Source organism: Microcaecilia unicolor, chromosome 2, assembly GCF_901765095.1.
Source record: "Microcaecilia unicolor chromosome 2, aMicUni1.1, whole genome shotgun sequence".
Classification (NCBI taxonomy): Eukaryota; Metazoa; Chordata; class Amphibia; order Gymnophiona; family Siphonopidae; genus Microcaecilia; species Microcaecilia unicolor.
Window position 1 is genome coordinate 8,569,347 of NC_044032.1, and position 21,889 is coordinate 8,591,235.

General features: G+C 45.3%; 1 protein-coding gene across 1 annotated transcript in view; it reads right to left on the reverse strand.

Annotated features, from left to right (window-relative positions):
• The window catches only part of LOC115461775 (CD5 antigen-like), a 73,653-nt gene that overhangs the window by 50,280 nt on the left and 1,484 nt on the right, over positions 1 to 21,889 (reverse strand). The window contains exons 2-4 of the mRNA XM_030191820.1: positions 8,618 to 8,730; positions 5,582 to 5,908; positions 368 to 670 (exon numbers count right to left, since the gene is read on the reverse strand). Of these exons, the coding sequence (XP_030047680.1) occupies positions 368 to 670; positions 5,582 to 5,908; positions 8,618 to 8,696 (709 nt within the window). The 5' untranslated portion in view covers positions 8,697 to 8,730. The remainder of the gene's footprint in view (positions 1 to 367; positions 671 to 5,581; positions 5,909 to 8,617; positions 8,731 to 21,889) is intronic.

Sequence of the window (21,889 nt, forward strand, 5' to 3'; positions counted from 1 at the left end):
GCTTCAGGGGGGCAGGGGAGAGGAGGGTCTCTGGACATGGGTAGCTGCAGGGGGGCAGGGGGAGAGGAGAGTCACTGGACATGGGTGGCTGCAGGGGGGAGCAGGGGAGAGTGGAGGGCCGCTGCACATGCGTGGCTGCAGGGGCAGAGGAGGGTTGGTGGGGAGGGGGTCCTGAGACCAGATGGGTGGCTGCAGGGTGGGGGCAGGGGAGACAGGAAGGATGCTGCGGGGAGGGGGGGATTACCTTGCTAGCGCCCATTTCATTGCCTACCGAAACGGGCCTTTTATACTAGTAAATAAATATTATGAGTCCAACCTATGCACAACTATTGCCCTGTTTTGTATCTGTTGTAAAACACTACATTACCTGGTACTGAGCACACCATTCCCACATGGTGAGAGCTTTCATTGAATGGATTTGCAAGGTAGGTGAGGCATTCGGACAGATTCTCCTCCTCGCCAGTGCACACAACGGGCAGAAACCGATCTCCGTCAGTAGGTATGTTCAACACATATCGTAAACCACGACACCCAAGCTGTCTGCATGCTACTTCAGCCACTGTGTCATCTTGAAGCTGTCCTGTCACTCGCTGCCACGTGTGATAGGAATAGACCTCCAGCGTGCCATCACAGGGGCTGTTTCCATCTACAAGTCTTACAGCTGAAATAGCTGAGTTAAAGGGAGAGATAAAACGTGTTAATGCAATGCAAATCTTTGCTTATTTGATTTACGTTTCTTGACCCAAAAGATCACCATTAATAAATACAGATTTAGGAATCCAGCTGCAGACACAAATTGGGGTTATCTTGGAAGCCTTTCCATGTGAAAATAATGGAATTTATACTGGGTTGCATACCTGTACAAATGAGAGAAAATGAAAAGGGAAACCAGCACTAGATTAAATCACCTCCAACCGTGCTTACAAAAGTTGAAGATAAACCAATCATGAACTGGGAATATTCAATTACACCATTCTTCAAACACCAATCAAAATGAAGGCAGGAGGTTTTTAAAAAAGTGTTCAATAGAAATCAAACAAAATAAAACATGGAAAAGAAAATAAGATGATACCTTTTTTATTGGACATAACTTAATACATTTCTTGATTAGCTTTCGAAGGTTGCCCTTCTTCCTCAGATCGGAAATAAGCAAATGTGCTAGCTGACAGTGTATATAAGTGAAGACATTCAAGCATTACTATGACAGTCTGACAGGGTGGGAGGATGGGGGTGGGTCGGAGGTATGCATGGGGACATCAAAGCATATCATTGATATTCTAACAGGATGGGTGTGGATAGGTGAGGGCTGGGGTGATCAACAGAGACATACAGCTTTATGGTTTATAATGGGCTAGGAACCCCAGGTCCTTGTTAAGTCCTTTCTGTTGGATGTTAAAACATTCAATCATTCTGACTTCAAAGGTCTTACGTTCTTGTATGGTTTTAAAGTTACCTTTCAGTATTCTCACTGTGAAATCACTGGTACAGTGTCCTGGTTCTGTGAAGTGCTGTCCCACAGAAACAGGACACTGTACCAGTGATTTCACAGTGAGAATACTGAAAGGTAATTTTAAAACCATACAAGAACGTAAGACCTTTGAAATCAGAATGATTGAATATTTTAACATCCAACAGAAAGGACTTAACAAGGACCTGGGGTTCCTAGCCCATTATAAACCATAAAGCTGTATGTCTCTGTTGATCACCCCACCCCTCACCTATCCACACCCATCCTGTTAGAATATCAATGATAAACTTTGATGTCCCCATGCATACCTCCGACCCACCCCCATCCTCCCACCCTGTCAGACTGTCATAGTAATGCTTGAATGTTTTCACTTATATACACTGTCAGCTAGCACATTTGCTTATTTCCGATCTGACGAAGAAGGGCAACCTTCGAAAGCTAATCAAGAAATGTATTAAGTTATGTCCAATAAAAAAGGTATCATCTTATTTTCTTTTCCATGTTTTATTTTGTTTGATTTCTATTGATAACCTTAAGAGTGGACTAACACGGCTACCACACTCCTCTACTTAAAAAAGTGTTAAAATTAAGGGCGAATACCAACTGTCTGATGTCTTATGTAGTTTACTGCATATGTTCCCATGTCAAAAATGATATGTTGGACAAATTTCAAGAGCGTTGAATTTACGATCGTTGGAACATAAGAGCATGATTCAGATGTGTAAAGAAACATCTTAGTTGGCGGCACGCTGTATGCAAATGAAGCATGATTTTCCATTATTGAAATGCATTGTATTGGAGTGGGTATCACCTAAAAATAGGGGTGGGAATAGGAGACGTCGGTTGCTACAAGCAGAACAATGCTGGATATTCAGATTGAAGTCTCTTGAACCAGAAGGTCTGAATTTGAAGATAGAGTGGCAACACTTTTTTTGGATCTCCCACCTTTGTTTTTCATTGGTGTTTGAAGAACGGTGTAATTGAAGATTCCCGATCCAAAGACAAAGGAGGCTAGGGCTATTGAGCTTGGAGAAGAGACGGCTGAGGGGAGACATGATAGAGGTATATAAAATAATGAGTGGAGTGGAACAGGTGGATGTGAAGCGTCTGTTCACGCTTTCCAAAAATACTAGGGGGCATGCGATTAAACTACAGTGCAGTAAATTTAAAACAAATCGGAGAAAATTTTTCTTCACCCAACGTGTAATTAAACTCTGGAATTCATTGCCGGAAAATGTGGTGAAGGCGGTTAGCTTAGCAGAGTTTAAAAAGGGGTTGGACGGTTTCCTAAAGGACAAGTCCATAAACCGCTACTAAACGGACTTGGAATAATCCAAAATCCCAGGAATAACATGTATAGAATGTTTGTACGTTTGGGAAGCTTGCCAGGTACCCTTGGCCTGGATTGGCCGCTGTCGTGGACAAGATGCTGGGCTCGATGGACCCTTGGTCTTTTCCCAGTATGGCATTACTTATGTACTTATGATTGGTTTCTACTGAATGACGTAAGACGTTAAGAAAAGAAGGCTCCGCCCATTGAAGTGGCGGTAAGTTCTCCTGTTCTAACCCAGCAGTAACCAGGCAATGCACAACACTGCCCAATTATCGCCCGGGTACATACCAGCGTTATAAATATTGAAATATTTTTGCGGCACTGGAAATGGCGCATGTTGGGGGGGGAGGGAACTAGGTACTTCCTTTTTAGCGAGCGGTAAACCCGTGTTGGGCTTACCGCTGCTTTGTAAAAGGACACCTTAGTTTCTGAAGTAAGAGCACTGTGATATTGATGATATGGATAAATCTTGAGTGGGTCAAGAATGCAATACTGTTTGTTCATATTGTTTCAGAAATCTGCTCCTGCTAATTGCACACCGCAAGTCCCTGAAGCAGTTAACGAAATGCTGGCCACCGTCGGACAGCTGCGATGGTTGAAAGTATATAAGTGAAGAACTATTTTTCTAAAGTGATTTGCAGTGGAGCGTGATATTTTTGACAATAATAAAATACACAGGAGGTTTTCGATGCCTATAATAGACAATGGAACCCTTGAAAGCCGTTACTCTAAAGCGGTCAGGGTCAACTGAAGCTATTTCCTCCTTGTGTCCAATAGTTCCTCTTGTTGAATTTACGCCCATGTTTACAAAGGTGTGGTATAGGCGTGTTAGCATTGTTAACGCGTGTTAAACGCTAACAGAAATGTATAGGCGTCAGGGCATAGCTAGACCAAGCGGTGGGAGGGGGCCAGAGCCTGAGGTGGGGGGGGCACATTTTAGTCTGCTGCCCCTCCGCCGCTCCCCCCACCGCCTCGCCGTACTCCCCGCCGCCCTGCCGTACCCCTCAGCAGCAAATACCTTGGCTGGAGGGGGTCCCCAACCCCCGCCAGCTGAAGCCTGGTCCAGCGCCGCGTTCCCTGCCCTGCTCTCTCTTCCTCCTTATGTCCTGCACGCTCCTTTCACGCTCAATTTCACTGAAAGGAGAATGCAGGACGTGAGGAGGAAGAGAGAGCAGGGCAGGAAACAGGGTGGCGCTGGACAAGGCTTCAGCTGGCGGGGGTTGTGGACCCCCACCTGCAAAACCAGGCCCCCGTGGTCCCACCTAGCTACGCCACTGATAGGCGTGTTAGTGTTTAACACACCTTTAAAGGTGATTTAAGAACACTAACACACCTCAGTGTGTTTGAATTGATAGTACTCCACCACCTTCCAATTTGATGTTATCAGGAAAGAATCCTTCCTAGTTAAACTTTTTTGAATATCAACCCCATTGTTACTGGGCCTAGTATACATAAATGGCTTTTTCTAAAATAAAGAATAGTAATAATAAATAATAATAAATAGCTTAGTCAAGATCGGGAGGCGGGGCTGGTGGTTGGGAGGCGGGGATAGTGCTGGACAGACTTATACGGTCTGTGCCAGAGCCGGTGGTGGGAGACAGGGATAGTGCTGGACAGACTTATACGGTCTGTGCCAGAGCCGGTGGTGGGAGACAGGGATAGTGCTGGGCAGACTTATACGGTCTGTGCCAGAGCCGGTGGTGGGAGACGGGGATAGTGCTGGGCAGACTTATACGGTCTGTGCCAGAGCCGGTGGTTGGGAGGCGGGGCTGGTGGTTGGGAGGCGGGGATAGTGCTGGGCAGACTTATACGGTCTGTGCCAGAGCCGGTGGTGGGAGACAGGGATAGTGCTGGGCAGACTTATACGGTCTGTGCCAGAGCCGGTGGTGGGAGACGGGGATAGTGCTGGGCAGACTTATACGGTCTGTGCCAGAGCCGGTGGTTGGGAGGCGGGGCTGGTGGTTGGGAGGCGGGGATAGTGCTGGGCAGACTTATATGGTCTGTGCCAGAGCCGGTGGTGGGAGACGGGGATAGTGCTGGGCAGACTTATACGGTCTGTGCCAGAGCCGGTGGTTGGGAGGCGGGGCTGGTGGTTGGGAGGAGGGGATAGTGCTGGGCAGACTTATACGGTCTATGCCAGAGCCGGTGGTTGGGAGGCGGGGCTGGTGGTTGGGAGGCGGGGATAGTGCTGGGCAGACTTATACGGTCTGTGCCCTGAAGAGCACAGGTACAAATCAAAGTAGGGTATACACAAAAAGCAGCAAACATGAGTTATCTTGTTGGGCAGACTGGATGGACCGTGCGGGTCTTTTTCTGCCGTCATCTACTATGTTACTATGTAAATAAAAGCGTTCCTGTGTAACTTTTTATCATTCATCTGCTGTGTGAAATTATGAGCTTCTTTTACAAAGCTGCGCTAGCGATTCCCGCGCTGCAAATGCGAGAAAACCCAAAGGAATTGAATGGACTTCCTCTCATTTGCCGCACCGAGACTCAGCAGCGCTGCTTTGTAAAAGAAGCTCTACATGAATAGACGTTATCAATATGTTGGGAGATGGATTGACGGACAGGCTGGGGCTGCAAGGAAAGTCACCTAGAGAGCGGCAAAATTCAGCCACTCTCCAGATAACTCATCCCTTTAAGTTAGACATGGCAGCAACGGTCACCGCTTTGACGCGTATTCACCAGTTCTACTTAAACGGACAGAGCTGTTGAATATCGGAATAAAGTGATACCACGCCACTATCAGTTTTATTAGCATTAAATAAAATTGGCAGTACCTGAATCTGAGCTGCTAAAATCTTTGATTGTAAAATACGCCTTGCACTGCTCCGCCTGTTTGAAACTGTGTGAACATCTCACCCTCCCTGGTACTCCCATGCACGTAGTGTCATAGTCCACAAAACTCGTCGGGGTTTCTCCGGAGGGAGTTTCTGTAAATACGTGTAAGACAGTTCCGCAGCCCATCTGTTTAAGGTCTTTTCCAGAAACCGGCAGGAACTGAGAATGAGACTGATAACAAACTGTCCCCCAGGTGTTATCGTGTTGAATCTCCAGTCTTCCAGAGCAGGAACTATCTCCATCCACCAGTCTTACCCTGGATACACCTGGGAAAAGAGCCATCCAGTCATTGATAGAAGGAGTTACACCTCCTCTCTCCCATTCTGTCCCCCCCCCCCCCCCCCCCAAAGATAAGTTTGAACACAGTAGGAAGCCACAGCTCAACCAATGAGTTTAAGCAGCCAAAGGTGGCACAGCTATTCCTCTTATGTTCTGACCAGTGGCTGGAGCACGTCTTTCAAGAACCTACCGGTTCAGAACAATTATGTGTAGGACTTGAAATTTTACAGGATGGGGCTTTTGAAATTCTAGTCAGGTCTAGAGAAGCTGTGATACTCATTGAGTAGCCAGAGATGTAATAACTGAGGGGGCCGAGTGACCCTCTCATCAAGACCAAGTAGTTGGGAGCGTGAGAGAGATGCTTTTGACCTTTTTTTTAAGCTTCTCATTTGCCCTCAACTCCAGCCCCAGCTTCATAAACACCCAATGATCCTAAGAAGGCCCTCTGGAGGTGTCGAAGTGTCATGGAGGACCAGCATTTTACAGAATACCTTCACTATTGAAAGGCCACCAGAAGAGGAAAGATAATGGGCCATCTTTCAAATGAGCCATGCTATTTCATCTGTGAAAGCAAAATCTACAATGCTTATTTAATTATTTATTGCATTTGTATCCCACATTTTCCCACCTCTTTGCAGGCTCAATATGGCTTAATGCTAGTTTCAAGGGAAACTGGTCATAGCATAGGTCCCACTGTTTCCATTCAAAAGCAGCAGCAGGAAAAGAAAGACTATCAGTCACTCAAACTGGCCCTGCCCCTCTTCCCAGGACCTTCTCCCAGTGAGTGGTGTCACAGCAATGGCAAGCTACCATATAACAGACAGAGTGGTATTGTGCAAGAGACAGGTAGTACTAAGGTGGGGATGTAGTGTTTTGGGGAAACTATCAGCTTGGATGACCAGCCCCTGCAGATGCTGGAACATGTGGGATTTTAGCAGCTGCCTGCAACTCTTAAATGTCTTAAATGACAGAACAACTTTTAGTCGGTAAATGAACCCCACCCTATATTCAGTGTTGTGTTCAAATGCAGGCACAAATGGCCAAAGCAAAGGAGAGAAGGATCTATTTTATAAGAAACATCTGGACCACCCAGAATACCAGGATTTCACCTCTGCTTGATGGCACACTGGTGGCAGCTAGTTAATAGGCTGTGCTAAGTTTGCATTGCATTACCAAATGAAAATGAGCAGAAGAAAATATGACATTTTCTGTTTTGTGATTTGCCAATAATAGTACACAGTCTTTGGAAAGAATGTACCATCGTGAATGTGTAAATAGTGCACACAAGCATCCACTATCGGAAACGAGTGTGCATTCCTTCTGAAAGAGTGTGCCATCACGAATGTGTAAATAGTGCACACAAGCATCCACTATCAGGAACGAGTGTGCATTCCTTCTGAAAGAGTGTGCCACCACGAATGTGTAAATAGTGCACACAAGCATCCACTATCAGGAACGAGTGTGCATTCCTTCTGAAAGAGTGTACCATCATGAATGTGTAAATAGTGCACACAAGCATCCACTATCAGGAACAAGTGTGCATTCCTTCTGAAAGAGTGTACATCAATAGCGCACAACTCTTTCAGAAGTGTATGCACTTTTTCCAAAAGACTATGCACTCTTAGCGACATTGTTCCTGAAATGACCCCCCCCCCCCCCCCAATAAAACCAAACACTCCTCCAAACAACACAGGGAATGATATGATGTGAAAATGTTTTGGCTGTTCACCTCTACCTCTCACCCCTCTGTTTCTCTAACCCAGTATTTAGCCTCTAAAGGAGTATAGCACTCATCTCAGGCTGTATTCTCAATACAAGTGTGCAGCCCCAAATTTTTTGTGTTGTGCTGTTTCCGGTGCCCTTTGTATGTTTGGTTGGGGGGGGGGGGGGGGGGTTGGGAGGGAGCTTAACATTTTATGTGACAGAAGCAATGTTAAGAACCTGTCCTCTTTCAGAAATTCACAAAGAGTTATTTCCCAATACTATATGCATATATGTAAGTAGTATAGGTTACACACCTTTTGTCAAATGTAATTTGCATATTATTGACAGGTGGCCACACCTGTCAAATCAGCCAATCAGAATTGAAGATCTGCCTAGGCCACACCCACTCTGTCTGCCCCACCCCTTTTGATGGCATCTTTGGATGTGACATCATAGCCCTGCCCCTTTTGCATAACTTCACCCAAACCCTGCCCTTTTGCATAGCCCTGCCTAAGCCCCACTCTTTTTTGGTGATATCACAGGAAGTGACATCATAACTGCCCTGGCCCCTTTTCAAGATAGCGGCGAGTAGTGGACATCCCTATGGGCACTTCCTGTTTCACACTACTCACCACCATCTTGGATGAGTCACACAATAGGAAATTATGTGAATCATCCAACAGTGTCCCCTGCAGTCTTGGAGGAGTGTGCACAATTTATTTTTCCCAACCCTTAAACCATTTTTTTTAATGTATTCTTTCAATCATAGGGAGCTGATTATTTTTTTTCAGTGTGTGATTTGCTGTCTGCTTTCTCTCAGGAACAAAAGGACGTTTAGGCTTCACTCCTCTAACTGTTCCGTCCCTACAGTGCATTCTTTGTACAGAACCTGGATATTTATTCACAGTCAGAAAAGGGAAAGGAAACAGAAGAAAACAAACTTTGCAAAATATTTGAGGTCTCATGAAATGGAAAGTGGTAGAATTTCTTACCTTCTTTAGAATCATCACCCAGTGCTCCCAGACTGAGAGAGATCAGTGCAAGAAGCAAGAAGATTTTCTTCATTCTCATGGAAGAGGAAACCACACCTTCCCAAATGTAAACCCTGACATTAAATTAATTATATAAAAAAATATTTAGCAGTGCATTTGTGATTCCTTTAAACACATAATTTAGCTACTTGACAACTTAGCAATGGAAAGATATGCAATATATACACCTTAACTGTTACATTACAAAAAGACATACCATAATGATCCAACTTAAACACCTGAACCCTGCAACAGAACAAAACTCACACCATAACCGAACAAAACTTAACTCTTTCTCCTTACTACTTAATTTACTCTGTCACTTATGAACTTTAACGCAATACCACCCTGTATTTCTCATACCGGAATTGGCGATCGCCATCACGGAACTATGTAAGCCACATTGAGCCTGCAAATAGGTGGGAAAATGTGGGATACAAGTGCAACAAATAAAGAAATAAGTATCAGGGCATCTGCAGTTATACAGGTCTTGCGCATGCAAGTGATTCCTTAATTGGCAGATTCGTGCACAAGTGCACTACTCACTATTCTATATTATTATTTATTGCATTTGTATCCCACATTATCCCACCTCTTTGCAGGCTCAATGTGGCTTACAATTCTTCAAGGGTGATGGAGGTAGAAGAGAACATACAATTGGTTTAACAGAGGGTTTTGGGTTACATGGTGGTGAAATACATGATGATTTTAGAGCAAAAGACATTAAAGAGCATTTCTGGATATATTAGAGATACGTGAAATACATGATAGTTTTAAAGCAAAAGACATTAAAGAACTTTTCTGGATATATTAGAGATACTGCAGTTATACGTGTTGATCTTTATGATATATTTTGTCAAAGAGATAAGTTTTCAGTAGTTTGCGGAAGTTGGTCAATTCATAGACCGTTTTCAGGTTGTGTGGCAACGCGTTCCAGAGCTGTGTGCTTGTATAGGAAAAGGTTGATGCATGCATTAATTTGTATTTCAAGCCTTTACACTTGGGAGGATGAAGATTGAGGAATGTGCGGGAAGATATTTTTGCGTTTCTGGGTGGTAGTTCTGTTAGGTCTGACATGTATGCTGGGGCGTCATCATGGATGATTTTATGGACTAGGGTACAAAGTTTGAATGTGATGCGTTCTTTGAGTGGGAGCCAGTGTAGTTTTTCACATAGGGGTTTTGCGCTTTCGTATTTTGATTTGCCAAATATTAGTCTGGCTGCTGTATTCTGGGCTGTCTGGAGTTTTTTAAGTATTTGCTCTTTGCAGCCAGCGTAAAGTGAGTTACAATAGTCCAGATGACTAAGTACCAATGATTGTACCAGGTTGCGGAAGACACTCCGTGGAAAAAATGGTCTGATTCTTGTTAGTTTCCACATTGAATGAAACATCTTTTTAGTTATGTTTTTTGCGTGATTCTCAAGTGTTAGGTGTCGGTCAATGGTGACTCCAAGAATTTTGAGGGTATCCGAAATTGGTAGACTTAGTTTAAGTGTGTTGATGGTGGTGAATTCAGTCTTGTTGTATTGCGAGGTGAGTACTAGGCACTAGGCATTGGGTTTTTTCTGCGTTGAGTTTCAGTTTAAATGCGTCTGCCCAGGAGTTCAAAATATGTAGGCTTTGGTTGATTTCATGGGAGATTTCTCTTAGATCTTGTTTGAATAGGATGTAAATCGTTACATCATCAGCGTATATATAAGGGTTTAGATTCTGGTTCGATAGTAGTTTAGCCAAGGGTGTCATCATTAGGTTGAATATGGTTGGTGAGAGGGGGGATCCCTGTGGAACTCTGCATTCAGGTGTCCATGTAGCTGATGTAATCGAGTTTGATGTCACTTGATATGAGCGAGCGGTTAGGAAACCCTTAAACCAATTTAGAACGTTGTGTATAAGTTAGTGTATAAGTGCCTTAGCGTGTAACTGCAAGGAGGCATGGGTAGAGCATGGGCGGAGCATGGGAGGGGCACGTGTAGAATTCTATAAGTTACACACCAAGGCTGACACACTTAGACCCGACCAATTCCACCTGCCATTCATATGACATCATTGGGTGCCTTCATGTAAATATGCTGATGCCGACTTACTCTAGTATTCTATAAGGTGGTGCATAAGTGTGTAACTGCAAGGAGTGGGGTGGAGGCAGGGCGGCCTTGCCCCGGCCCTGGCCTAGTCTCTCGGCGGCCCTGTCTGTTCCCACTTCCCTGCATACCTCTATTTATCCCGTGGGACTTTGATGTTCAGTTACCTTTTGGTTTTTTAGCACCCTAGATTATTCAGTTGACTTTAAACTATGCTAAGTAGTGAGGATTACAAAACTGTGCTTTACGCTTTGGTCTTGAGCAAGCTGGATTTTTGCAATTCACTGTGTTTGGATATTTCCCAAGTGTAGTTAAGAGCTTTGTAATTGATCCAAAATGCAGCTGCCAGACATTTAGCTGGTTTATTGTGTCACCAACATATTGCTCCTCAATTTATGACACTGCTTTGACTGACGGTTCAATTTTGTACTTCATAAAGCTCTTCAAAACACTGACAGTCTAAAAAGGCTTGGCAGATCCCTCAGGATGAAAGTTATTCAGCGACTTAGTGTAGCGCCCCCTAGGTTTCAGCGCTGCTCCGCTTCACAACAATAACAAAATTTGCTATTGGTCACAGCACCGGGGTAAGATGTTTCCCCTGAAGCGGTGCACACTTCCACCCAGCACTACTGCCTTTTTTATGTAATAAAGGAATAAAGTAACTAAAATAAAATCATTTTTATTAACAGAGTTGATTATTTTCAGAGTGTGAGGAGCCCCATTCACGGGAGTAAAGCAGTAAACCACTGTTTAACAGGTAAATATGTTTTTGTTTATTCCACAGCCAACACTTGTTTAGCAGTTAACACATTTAAATAGTTTAAACAGCCCAAAATACTTCTCTTTCTATTAAAACCTTTTACAACCCTTTGAGAATCTTATAAGTCAAATTCTTTTCCACCGTGTGGAAACTTAAATTACTTTCAAAAATACTTTTTAACTTCAAATGGCTCAACTGAAGTGACAACATGCAAAAGTACATATTATTAATCTGTACGCTAACAAAAAATTCACTTTTCCCAGTAACTTCAAGCTCATTCTCTTCCTAGGGTTCCGGATTTCAAAGAACCAAGTTCAGGAATTCTCTGAACTGAAACCCAGAAAAACCAAGTCCCAGCAAATCATCAGATAAGTACTTTAATAGTCCATAACCTTTGCTCCTTTCTTGACCTTAGCCAAGAACAAGTTTTCTTTGGTTTAAAATTGTTTATTTTTTTCCACAGGTCAAACGAACAGCATCAGATACATCCGGAACTTTCAGGAACCTCAGGAACTTTCAGCTCTCAGCATAGGCGTAGTTTGACTGTTTCATTTGGGGGGGGGCAAAGAATGGGCGGAGCATATTAGCATATCATTTGCATATATACATATGCAAATGAATATGCTAATGTGGAGGAAGGAATTGAATTTACAGGCAAAATATCACAGATGCACATTTCAAAAAGCTGACACATTTCAATTAATAAATTATGAATAAAATACTTTTATCTACCTTTGTTGTCTGATCATTTAGTTTTTCTATTCGCTTTGGTCCCAGTGTCTTCTGTTTTATTCAGTGTCTTCTTTCCAGTAGGCTTCCTTCTGCTCCCCACCCCTCCCAGTCCCATCCATCTGTTGCTCCTTCCCTCTGCTCCCCACCCCTCGCAGTCCCATCCATCTCTTGCTCCTTCCCTCTGCTTCCCACCCCTCCCAGTCCCATTCATCTCCTGCTCCTTCCCTCTGCTTCCCACCCCTCCCAGTCCCATCCATCTCTTGCTCCTTCCCTCTGCTCCCCACCCCTCCCAGTCCCATTCATCTCCTGCTCCTTCCCTCTGCTCCCCACTCCTCCCAGTCCCATCCATCTTCCCTCTGCTCCCCCCCCCCCCCCGCGAGGTCCAAGATGGTGACTCCGTTTACCCCCTCTCTTCCTCCCTCCCTCCCTCCCTCCGGTGCAGGCAACAGTCTTCAGCTTTTTCAGCGTTCCTGGCAGCGGTAGCGATGTACACGCTGCCTTCGGTCTGCCCCGGAAGCCTTCTCTTCAAGTTCCTGTTCCCACCTATGCGGGAACAGGAACTTGAAGAGAAGGCTTCGGGGCAGAGCCAAAGGCAGCGTGTACATCGCTACCGCTGCCAGGAACGCTGGAAAAGACTGCTGCCTGCGGCGGAGGGAGGGAGGAAGGAAGAGAGAGGGGTAGACGGACACGCTCCTCTCCGTCCGCTACTCCGCTTGGCTTCCCTGCCCTCTCTGTCTGCGTCCCGCCTTCCTCTGACGTCAGAGGAAGGCGGGACGCAGACAGAGAGAGCAGGGAAGCCAAGCGGATGGAGAGGAGCGCGTGCGTGCATGTGTTTTTTTTTTTTTTTTTAACTAATGGCGCGGCGGCGCCTCATCGTCGTTTGGGGGGGCATTGCCCCCCCTCGCCCCCCCCCCCCAGTCTACGCCTATGGCTCTCAGGTAAGTGAGTGATGAACTTTGATATTGCAAGAAAAGCTAGCGCATAAGCTTAAAATTTCCTTAACCATTTCAACAGTCCAAAACTAAATTTATGTGTGCACACAAAACACACAAAAAAAATAGTTCTGGAAAATTATTTAGAATTTAAAAAAAAACCAACTTATCCTCTACTTCACGGTTTCAGTCAGGAATTCCCTTGCTGCAGGAAACTGGAACTGTCAGGAACCACCGCTGTCACTTAGGAACAACAGCAGCTGCCACTCCGGATTGCTGTTGGAACTCACAGGAACCTGCTTTAATGCAGTTGGTGCACAGGAACAGGACCTTAAACACTACTGTGACACTGATACAGGGGTTCTGGCACTAGTACTGGCTAACCTTAAAACCAGGCCCAGCTTCTTCATCTGACAGATCCTCCTCTAATGTCAGCTCTTGGAGATAAATAAAAAAAACCCTCTAAGCCACCCTGTTCAAGAATCCTGTGCTATATTCTGGAGTCTATTCCTCCAATGTCACTACTTTCTTGTATAATTGCCCTCTTAAAATAATAAACTCTCTCTCCTTCAACTGGAAACTCCCCAGCCCAACACCCTTAAGGTGCTCACTCCGAATCCCAACAATTGTTGGGAAATAACTTCTGTGCCACTTTGGCCTTTCTCATATAAAATTAAACCCCTTTGTCTGGAGCACTGGAGAATCCCTTTTCAATTCCCTACTCCTACCAGTACAGCTTCCAAAATGATTCTCTGCTTTATCAGCCTTTCACTGAAATAGCCTCTGTTTTCTCTTGGCCTCTTCTCTGCAGAAATAAAACTTTTTTCCTCTGCTAGTAGGGTTACCATATGTCCGGATTTACCAGGACATGTCCTCTTTTTGAGGACATGTCCGGGCAACCGGGCGGGTTTTACCAATCTGCCCATTTGTCCAGAAATCCGGACAAACAGGCAGATTGCTAGCCTCCCTCCCCTTACTTACTTACTACTGCCCTGGTGGTCTAGTGATCTCTTCCGCCTTCGGGGCAGGAAAGAGCCCCCTCTTTCCTGCCCGGAGCACTGCCCTGCATGCTTCCTTCCTGTTGCTGATCTCGGCGCCGATTCAAAATGGCCGCCGAGAGTTGAAGTCTCGCGAGGTCACTTCAACTCTCGGAGGCCATTTTGAATCGGCGCAGAGATCAGCAACAGGAAGGATGCATGCATGGCAGTGCTCTGGGCAGGAAAGAGGGGGCTCTTTCTTGCCCCGAAGAGGTCACTAGACCACCAGGGCAGTATTAAGGTAAGGGGGGGGGGGGGGTGACGGGGTGTGTGACAGGGGGGAGGGGAAAATGTGACAGGGGTGGAGCGAAGGTGTGAAAGGGGTGGGGTGTGTGTGGTGGGGGCGGGGCATGTGTCCTCCTTTTGGGGGGACAAAATGTGGTAGCCCTATCTGCTAGCATTGAAAAGAATCCCTGTCAGCCCTCTTTTCCCCTGCTCTACCCAAGCCGTAGTCAAGGAAACCAGAACTGGATGACATCATCTGTCCCCCCTGAGCCAATCAAACTCTCCAACACTTTTTTTCCTCTGCTAGCATTGAAAAGCCTCCCTGTCAGTCCTCTTTTCCTACTCTTCCCCTGCTCTACCCAAGCCGTAGTCAAGGAAACCAACATCTGTCCCCCCTGAGCCAATCAAACTCTCTACCCAAGCCGTAGTCAAGGAAACCAGAACTAGATGACATCATCTGTCCCCCCTGAGCCAATCAAACTCTCCAACATTTTTTTTTCCTCTGCTAGCATTGAAAAGCCTCCCTGTCAGCCCTCTTTTCCTACTCTTCCCCTGCTCTACCCAAGCCGTAGTCAAGGAAACCAGAACTGGATGACAACATCTGTCCCCCCTGAGCCAATCAAACTCTCTACCCAAGCTGTAGTCAAGGAAACCAGAACTGGATGACATCATCTGTCCCCCCTGAGCCAATCAAACTCTCTACCCAAGCCGTAGTCAAGGAAACCAGAACTGGATGACATCATCTGGCCCCCCCTGAGCCAATCAAACTCTCCAACACCAGAGTTAGTTTGTGCTGAGAAAATAGAATCTGGATTTTCCTGATGTCAGCTCAGCTCCATTTTAAAACAAAAAGTCCCAGACTTTAATGAAGAAATCACATTTTCTAAATATTTTAATACCCGTATGTGCCACACCACTCCCGCTCGCTGAGCTGGTATAACACATCCCTCCAGGTACCCTGGTAACTTTAGATTTTAAAAATACGTTTTCTCCTGTCCGCACCGTGTTTTCCTGAAAACCCCCATAGAATAATTAATTAAATTTCCTGCACACCATCTATTCATGTTCCTTAAATTCCCCTCCATCCTATACAACCATTAAAATTCCAAAACGCACACCCAAAGATGTGCAGCCCCTTAAAACTGCGTTCTCCGAAGAAACAATTTTAAATTAATATTTATTTTGGTCAGATCCCCATAATTCAGGCAAATAGGACCCCAAATGCCCTTACTAACAGAAAGAATTTCATTAATTAATTTGCTCCAAGGCCCTGTCCAGGCCTCGATTTCAGGCCTACTCAGAGCTTCAGAGCCTTACTGAGCATGTGCAAAGCTCTCTCTGCCTTCCCCTCAGCAGTGTTGCCAGGTGGGCGGTTTTACCGCCCAATTGGGCGGTTTTCTGCGACCCGCCGCAGGAAATTTTTGCCCGCAGCGGGTTGCGGTTTTTTGGGCTTCTTTTTTGTCTTTTGGGCGGTTTTTAGGCGTTTTTTTTTTTTTGGCCGCGGGGGCGGGGTTAGTGACGTTTTGGGTGGGGTTAGTGATGTTCTGGGCGGGGCTGATGACGGGGAAGGCGGGGCCGATGACGGGGGAGGCGGGGTCGATGACGGGGGAGGCGAGGTTGATGACGGCAGGGGCGGGGGTGATGACGCGGGGGTGGGGGTGTCAGGGGTGGGGTTTGAGTTTGGGCGGGTTTTGAGCTGGATTTAGGCTGGTTTGGGTGGGAAAAAAATTTTCCACCTGGCAACCCTGCCCCTCACTTGAAGCCAGCCAGCGATCAGGGCTGCTGGACACAAACAACTCCTGCTGCAAGCCTCCCTGGAGCCACCTTCCACTAGCCTAAAAATGTCCCAAAATGGGCCAGGAGTACCCTGGACCCCCTAGAAGGGTCTCAACATTAGACCAAATAAAAAAATTGAACTGGTCTCAGACCTCCTCCGGAACCCCAAAAGGATCCAGAAATGTGCCAGCCCCGAAAAACCACAAGCAGCTCCACAACAACAGGTAAAAACACTTTTATTTCATTTTTAACCCTGTTGCATTAGCATTCCTTGTGTGGTGAAAGGACATTTCACCCGGAACAGAATCCTCCATTTTCACTATTGCTATTTTCCTATATATGGAACAAAAGTTTAAGGACATACAGCTGGGCAAGATGAATAGTCCATATTTCCTCAGACATACTCCGTAGATATTAATGGCTATATTCTTGTATATTCTGTAACATCAGTCAAAAGATGAGTCTGCTAGATCACACACATTGCATTTTAAACATGGGCACATTTTGAGCTGCTGAACTGATGGAGAACAGTACCTGCATTCCAGTAGTTACTGTACTAAAAGATTTGGAGGCCCTCATACTAAGTTGGGCTGAAACATGGACATAGTGCATCTTTATTTTTTTTATTTTTTTTATTTTTTTATTTATGAATTATTAAGTTTATATTTATGCAATAGTACATAGATACACACTTCAGACATTAACATATTAAGTAAATATCACAAAAAGGAAAAACATCTCTTATTTAGTCCACAAATTATTTGTTCCAAGATCTAGGAAATAAAAATAAGGGAAAAAAGGTTAAAAAAAAGAGGGTAGGTAGAACCTTCAGTATCACAGCCGGGATAAGCGCAAGCTATCAAGGAATTCACAGCGATTATTCTTTAGTTGTAATAAACTCATTTAACTTCACTGGATCAAAAAAAAAGTAATTAACAGCATTCAAGGAAATATAACATTTACAAGGAAACTTTAGTATAAAGGATCCTCCTAATCGGAGAACCCTCTCTTTTAAGGTCAAAAACTGCTTTCTTCTTTTTTGAGTCTCTCTACAGAGATCCGGAAATATCTGTATTTTTGATCCAAGAAAAGGAGAGTTCATGTGTCTGAAATAAAGTTTAAATATATTGTCCCGATCTAATTGTAAAGCAAATGTAACTAGCAGTGTAGTTCTTTCAGTAACTACCTCCAGAGATTGCTCTAGAAATTCTGTCAAGTTAACCTCAGATTGGGGCTTTATAGGCAACTTACTCAAAACAGCACCCGAAATATATTGTGTCCTGGTAATAGCTGGTAATCCCTCGAGGGGGATACCTAATACCTCAAGGAAATATTTTAAAACCCAGATACGTTAACCACTCTTACCACATCCTCCGGCAAAGCGTTCCAGAGTTAAACCTCTGTGTCTTTGTAAGACATGTAACCTCACAAAATGTGCAGTAATCATGGCTAAAATGTATCTGTGTTGCCTGCATCTCCTTTTCCCAGAAATTAGTCCCAGAAATCAGTTATCTCCCAGGTTCTTTATCTTCTCTGCTTCCCTATTGATTGATTGGAGTTCCTTTCCCTCATGACATTAGCCCAACTTTGCAAACCACGTTCACATTATATAATGAAAAAGTGGTCTAGAAATTAAAAAAAAAAAAAAAAAAATAAAAAAATAAAATATATATATATATATATCTTTCAGCAGCTTCATAAGATTGTTTGGATACATTTGGAGTCCCGCAAGCTGCAACTGCAGTAGTAGAAAGAGCTACTTTATTGATTACTTTGGTAGTTGAACAGGACCTGATCTCCTTGATGCGTATATACTTTCAGAAGGCTCAAAGTCTGTTTGAAGGACAAAGAGACTGGATTTTTCCTGACCTCTCTAGGGCTACCCAAGAGAGGCAAAAAATATTTTTGACAATTCGCCAGGAGACTGTGGCTCTTGGCGCAACGTTTCAATTACGATTTCCTTGTAAATGACTGGTGAAATATGAAAATGTACAATATGTTTTTTTCATCCTCAGCAGCTTAGATTGTTTCTGAATGTTAAGAAAGTACCCTCCACTGTATAAGGCTGGAAGACAGGGCAGTGCTGATGCAGTAAGTGAGGTAAGCGCCGCTTGCCTTCCGTCAGTCTGCTCACTTGCAAAATCTTTCACCTGAACTTGTGATTCTCCTATCTCCACTGCCCTCCCCTTTTCATGCAAAGGAGCAGTATTAATTGAGGCAGGCACGCTCTTCAAGTTACGTGAGAATACAACCAGATTGCTATTTATGCTTCAGTTTGGGGCTAGCTCCACAGTCAGAGTGAGTTTCAGAGCTTGAAACAGCATTCAAATTAACCTGAAATTTTAAAAGTGCTAAAAATAAGTTTTAAAAGTATTTGCCTTAGATCTAATTGCAGAATTCAGGTGCTGGGAGTCTGTACTTGGTTGTCATATGCTCAGATTTGTTTAAATCATATGCAAATTAGTCTGGTGTTTTTCACTAAACATTCCCATGAGTGTCTGTATGTTAATCTGCATTCAAATAGAGCTCTCTGATTGGATGATCAGCTTCTGTTAAGAAATCTGCCCCAGAAGTGAACAGAGTGAGAGCTGTCCTTTGCCAAGAGAGACATCCAGCTGTGACTTCCTGTGTTTGTTGACTGAAGTTATAAAAGAGTGCCTGATTGTGGTAAATGAGAAAATATAAGTGAAAAGAGATTGGTGACGATTGAAGTTTCTCTAGTGAGAAAAGGATCTGAATATTTCAGGATTACTTGAAGTTTATGAAGTATAGAAAAGGGTGAATTTCAGTTTAAGAGTGTTTAAATCCTATAAGCTAGGTAGATTTAAGTGACTGTAAGCAAGGAAACCTTAATATTTGATCTGAAATAAATATTTGATCTGAGATAGTTGATCAGAGATAAATGTTTGATCTGAATTATATCCTTTGGTGCAAAGGAGATTAGAATGCAAAAGAGTATTTCTTTCTGTTTACCAGTACAGTCAAATAATTCCATTCCACTTAAATAATTTTTTGTTATATATATGAGGGAGTAGTATCTGGATTTATTGTAAATCAAACTGATTCCATTCACAGGAATTCATATTCACCTTCATGCATTCATCCGATATTATCTTTTAGGATGAAGTTTTATTTTATGTTCACTCTGTCTCTTGTGAGCTGAGCACAGTTAGTTTCCTCGGCTGGCACGACTACATATTAGAGGTATTTTGATACTGTGTGAAGTTTTACCACAGACGGGTGACATATATAAAACATTCTCCTTGGATAGGATGTGATATGTGAAAATACATTTTGCTTTAATGAAATTGCTAAACTTTAGAGTCAGAGACTTATCAATGAGGGATACATACAGTGCTATTTTTTCCTGAGGTCCGGCTTACTTGCCTGCTCCCTTCTGTTCCTGCTCTGCTGGACGGGGGCGGGGGGGGGGGGGCGCCAACCGATAGTCTGTAGGGGGGCACCAGAGACCCTAGGCACGGCCCTGCTGGAAGACATTATATACTCTGTTAAGTTTGATTGAGGAACATGCTTACAGTTGGTTTGAGTTGCCACGATTTGGGTTTCTGCCAGGTACTTGTGACCTGGCTTGGCCACTGTTGGAAACAGGATACTGGGCTAGATGGACCATTGGTCTGATCCAGTATGGCTAATCTTATGTACTCTTATGGCATGTTTATACCAGGGTAGTGAAACCTTCTGCTCAGTGTGCTGCGGCAGCTAAGAAAGCAAATAGAATGTTGGGTATTTTTAGGAAACTAGTAAAAAAGGCCCGTTTCTGACACAAATGAAACGGGCGCTAGCAAGGTTTTCCTTGGAGTGTGTATGTTTGAGAGAGAGAGACCTACGGCAATGGAGGGTTAAATGTAAATAATATATACATCTCTGACACACACACTCCATCTCTCTCACACACACAGAGATGGAGTGTGTGTGTCAGAGATGTATATATTATTCTAATAAAATTAACAGAGAGAGAATGAAAGAGAGACAGAGACAGTGTGTGTGTTTGTGTGTGAGAGAGAGAGAGAGAAAGAGAGTATGTGAGAGAAAGAGTGTCTGTGTGTGTGAGACTGTGTGTGTTTGACAGAGAGATAGAGCGTGATAGGCAGGGAGTGTGTCAGAGAGAGTGTATGTGAGAGACAGTGAGTGAGTGTGAGCCCCCACCCCCCCCCTCTCGCAGGGCCCCCCTCCCCACCCCCACCTCTCTGGTCTCAGGACCCCCTCCCCACCTCCCTCTCCCCTGCCCCCCTCCAGCCATCCATGTCCAGCGACCCTCCTCTCCTCCTGCCCCCCTGCAACCACCTATGTCCAGCGACCCTCCCCTCCCCCCTCCAGCTACCCATGTCCAGAGACCCTCCCCTCCCCCTCTGGCGCATCAACCCCCCTCGCCACCCGCAGCTGCCAGTGGTAACGCTGTCCGGCCGCTGCTGCTTCTCCTGTTGAACAGCAGCAGCCGCTACAAAAAGAAAAAAAGCGATAAATGTTTTTAAACCCAGCTCTAATCATTCGCAAATGCCCAAGTCTTAAAACGCAGTCTCTGCAGCCGCTCCTCCTCTCGCCTGTCACGTCGCTGCGCTCCTCTGGGGTCTTACTCCAGAGTGAGTGAGTGTGAGCCCCCACCCCCCCTCCCGCAGGGCCCCCCCTCCCCACCCCCACCTCTCTGGTCTCAGGACCCCCTCCCCACCTCCCTCTCCCCTGCCCCCCTCCAGCCATCCATGTCCAGCGACCCTCCTCTCCTCCTGCCCCCCTGCAACCACCTATGTCCAGCGACCCTCCCCTCCCCCCTCCAGCTGCCCATGTCCAGAGACCATCCCCTCCCCCTCTGGCACATCAACCCCCCTCGCCACCCGCAGCTGCCAGTGGTAACGCTGTCCGGCCGCTGCTGCTTCTCCTGTTGAACAGCAGCAGCCGCTACAAAAGAAAAAAAGCGATTAATGTTTTTAAACCCAGCTCTAATCATTCGCAAATGCCCAAGTCTTAAAACGCAGTCTCTGCAGCCGCTCCTCCTTTCGCCTGTCACGTCGCTGCGCTCCTCCGGGGTCTTACTCCAGAGGCAGTGACGTGGAAGTGAGAGGAGGAGCGGCTGCAGAGACTGCGTTTTAAGACTCGGGCATTTGTGAATGATTTGGGCTGTGTTTAAAAACATGGTTTTTTTTCTTTTTGTAGCAGCCGCTGCTGCTCAACAGGAGAAGCAGCAGCGGCCGGACAGCGTTCCCAGTGGCAGCTGCGGGTGGCGAGGGGGCTGATGTGCCCGGCGGGGGGGGGGGGGTGTTGATGTGCTTCGGGTGGGGGGATGGGGTGTTTGATGTGCCGGGGGGGGGGCTTGGTTGATGCGCAGAGGGGGGGGGGGGTTCTGTGGTGCCGCGCTTGTAGTTTTTTGATACGCCGCTCCCTGCCACTTACTCCGAAGTGGCAGGGAGCGGCGCACTGACAGCTGATTCCCAGGCAGGGGGAGGAGTAGGGAATCAGCTGTGAGTGACATCACCCTGGCTACAGAGCCTAGCTCAGCAACTCCAGGAGCCACGGACACAGGCAGTCCCACATTAGAACGTTGGTGGTCAGAATTATTATATAGGATGAATGGAAAACAAAAATGAGGACATTATAATGCCTTTGTATCACTCCATGGTGCGACCGCACCTCGAATATTGTGTTCAATTCTGGTCACTGCATCTCAAAAAAAGATACA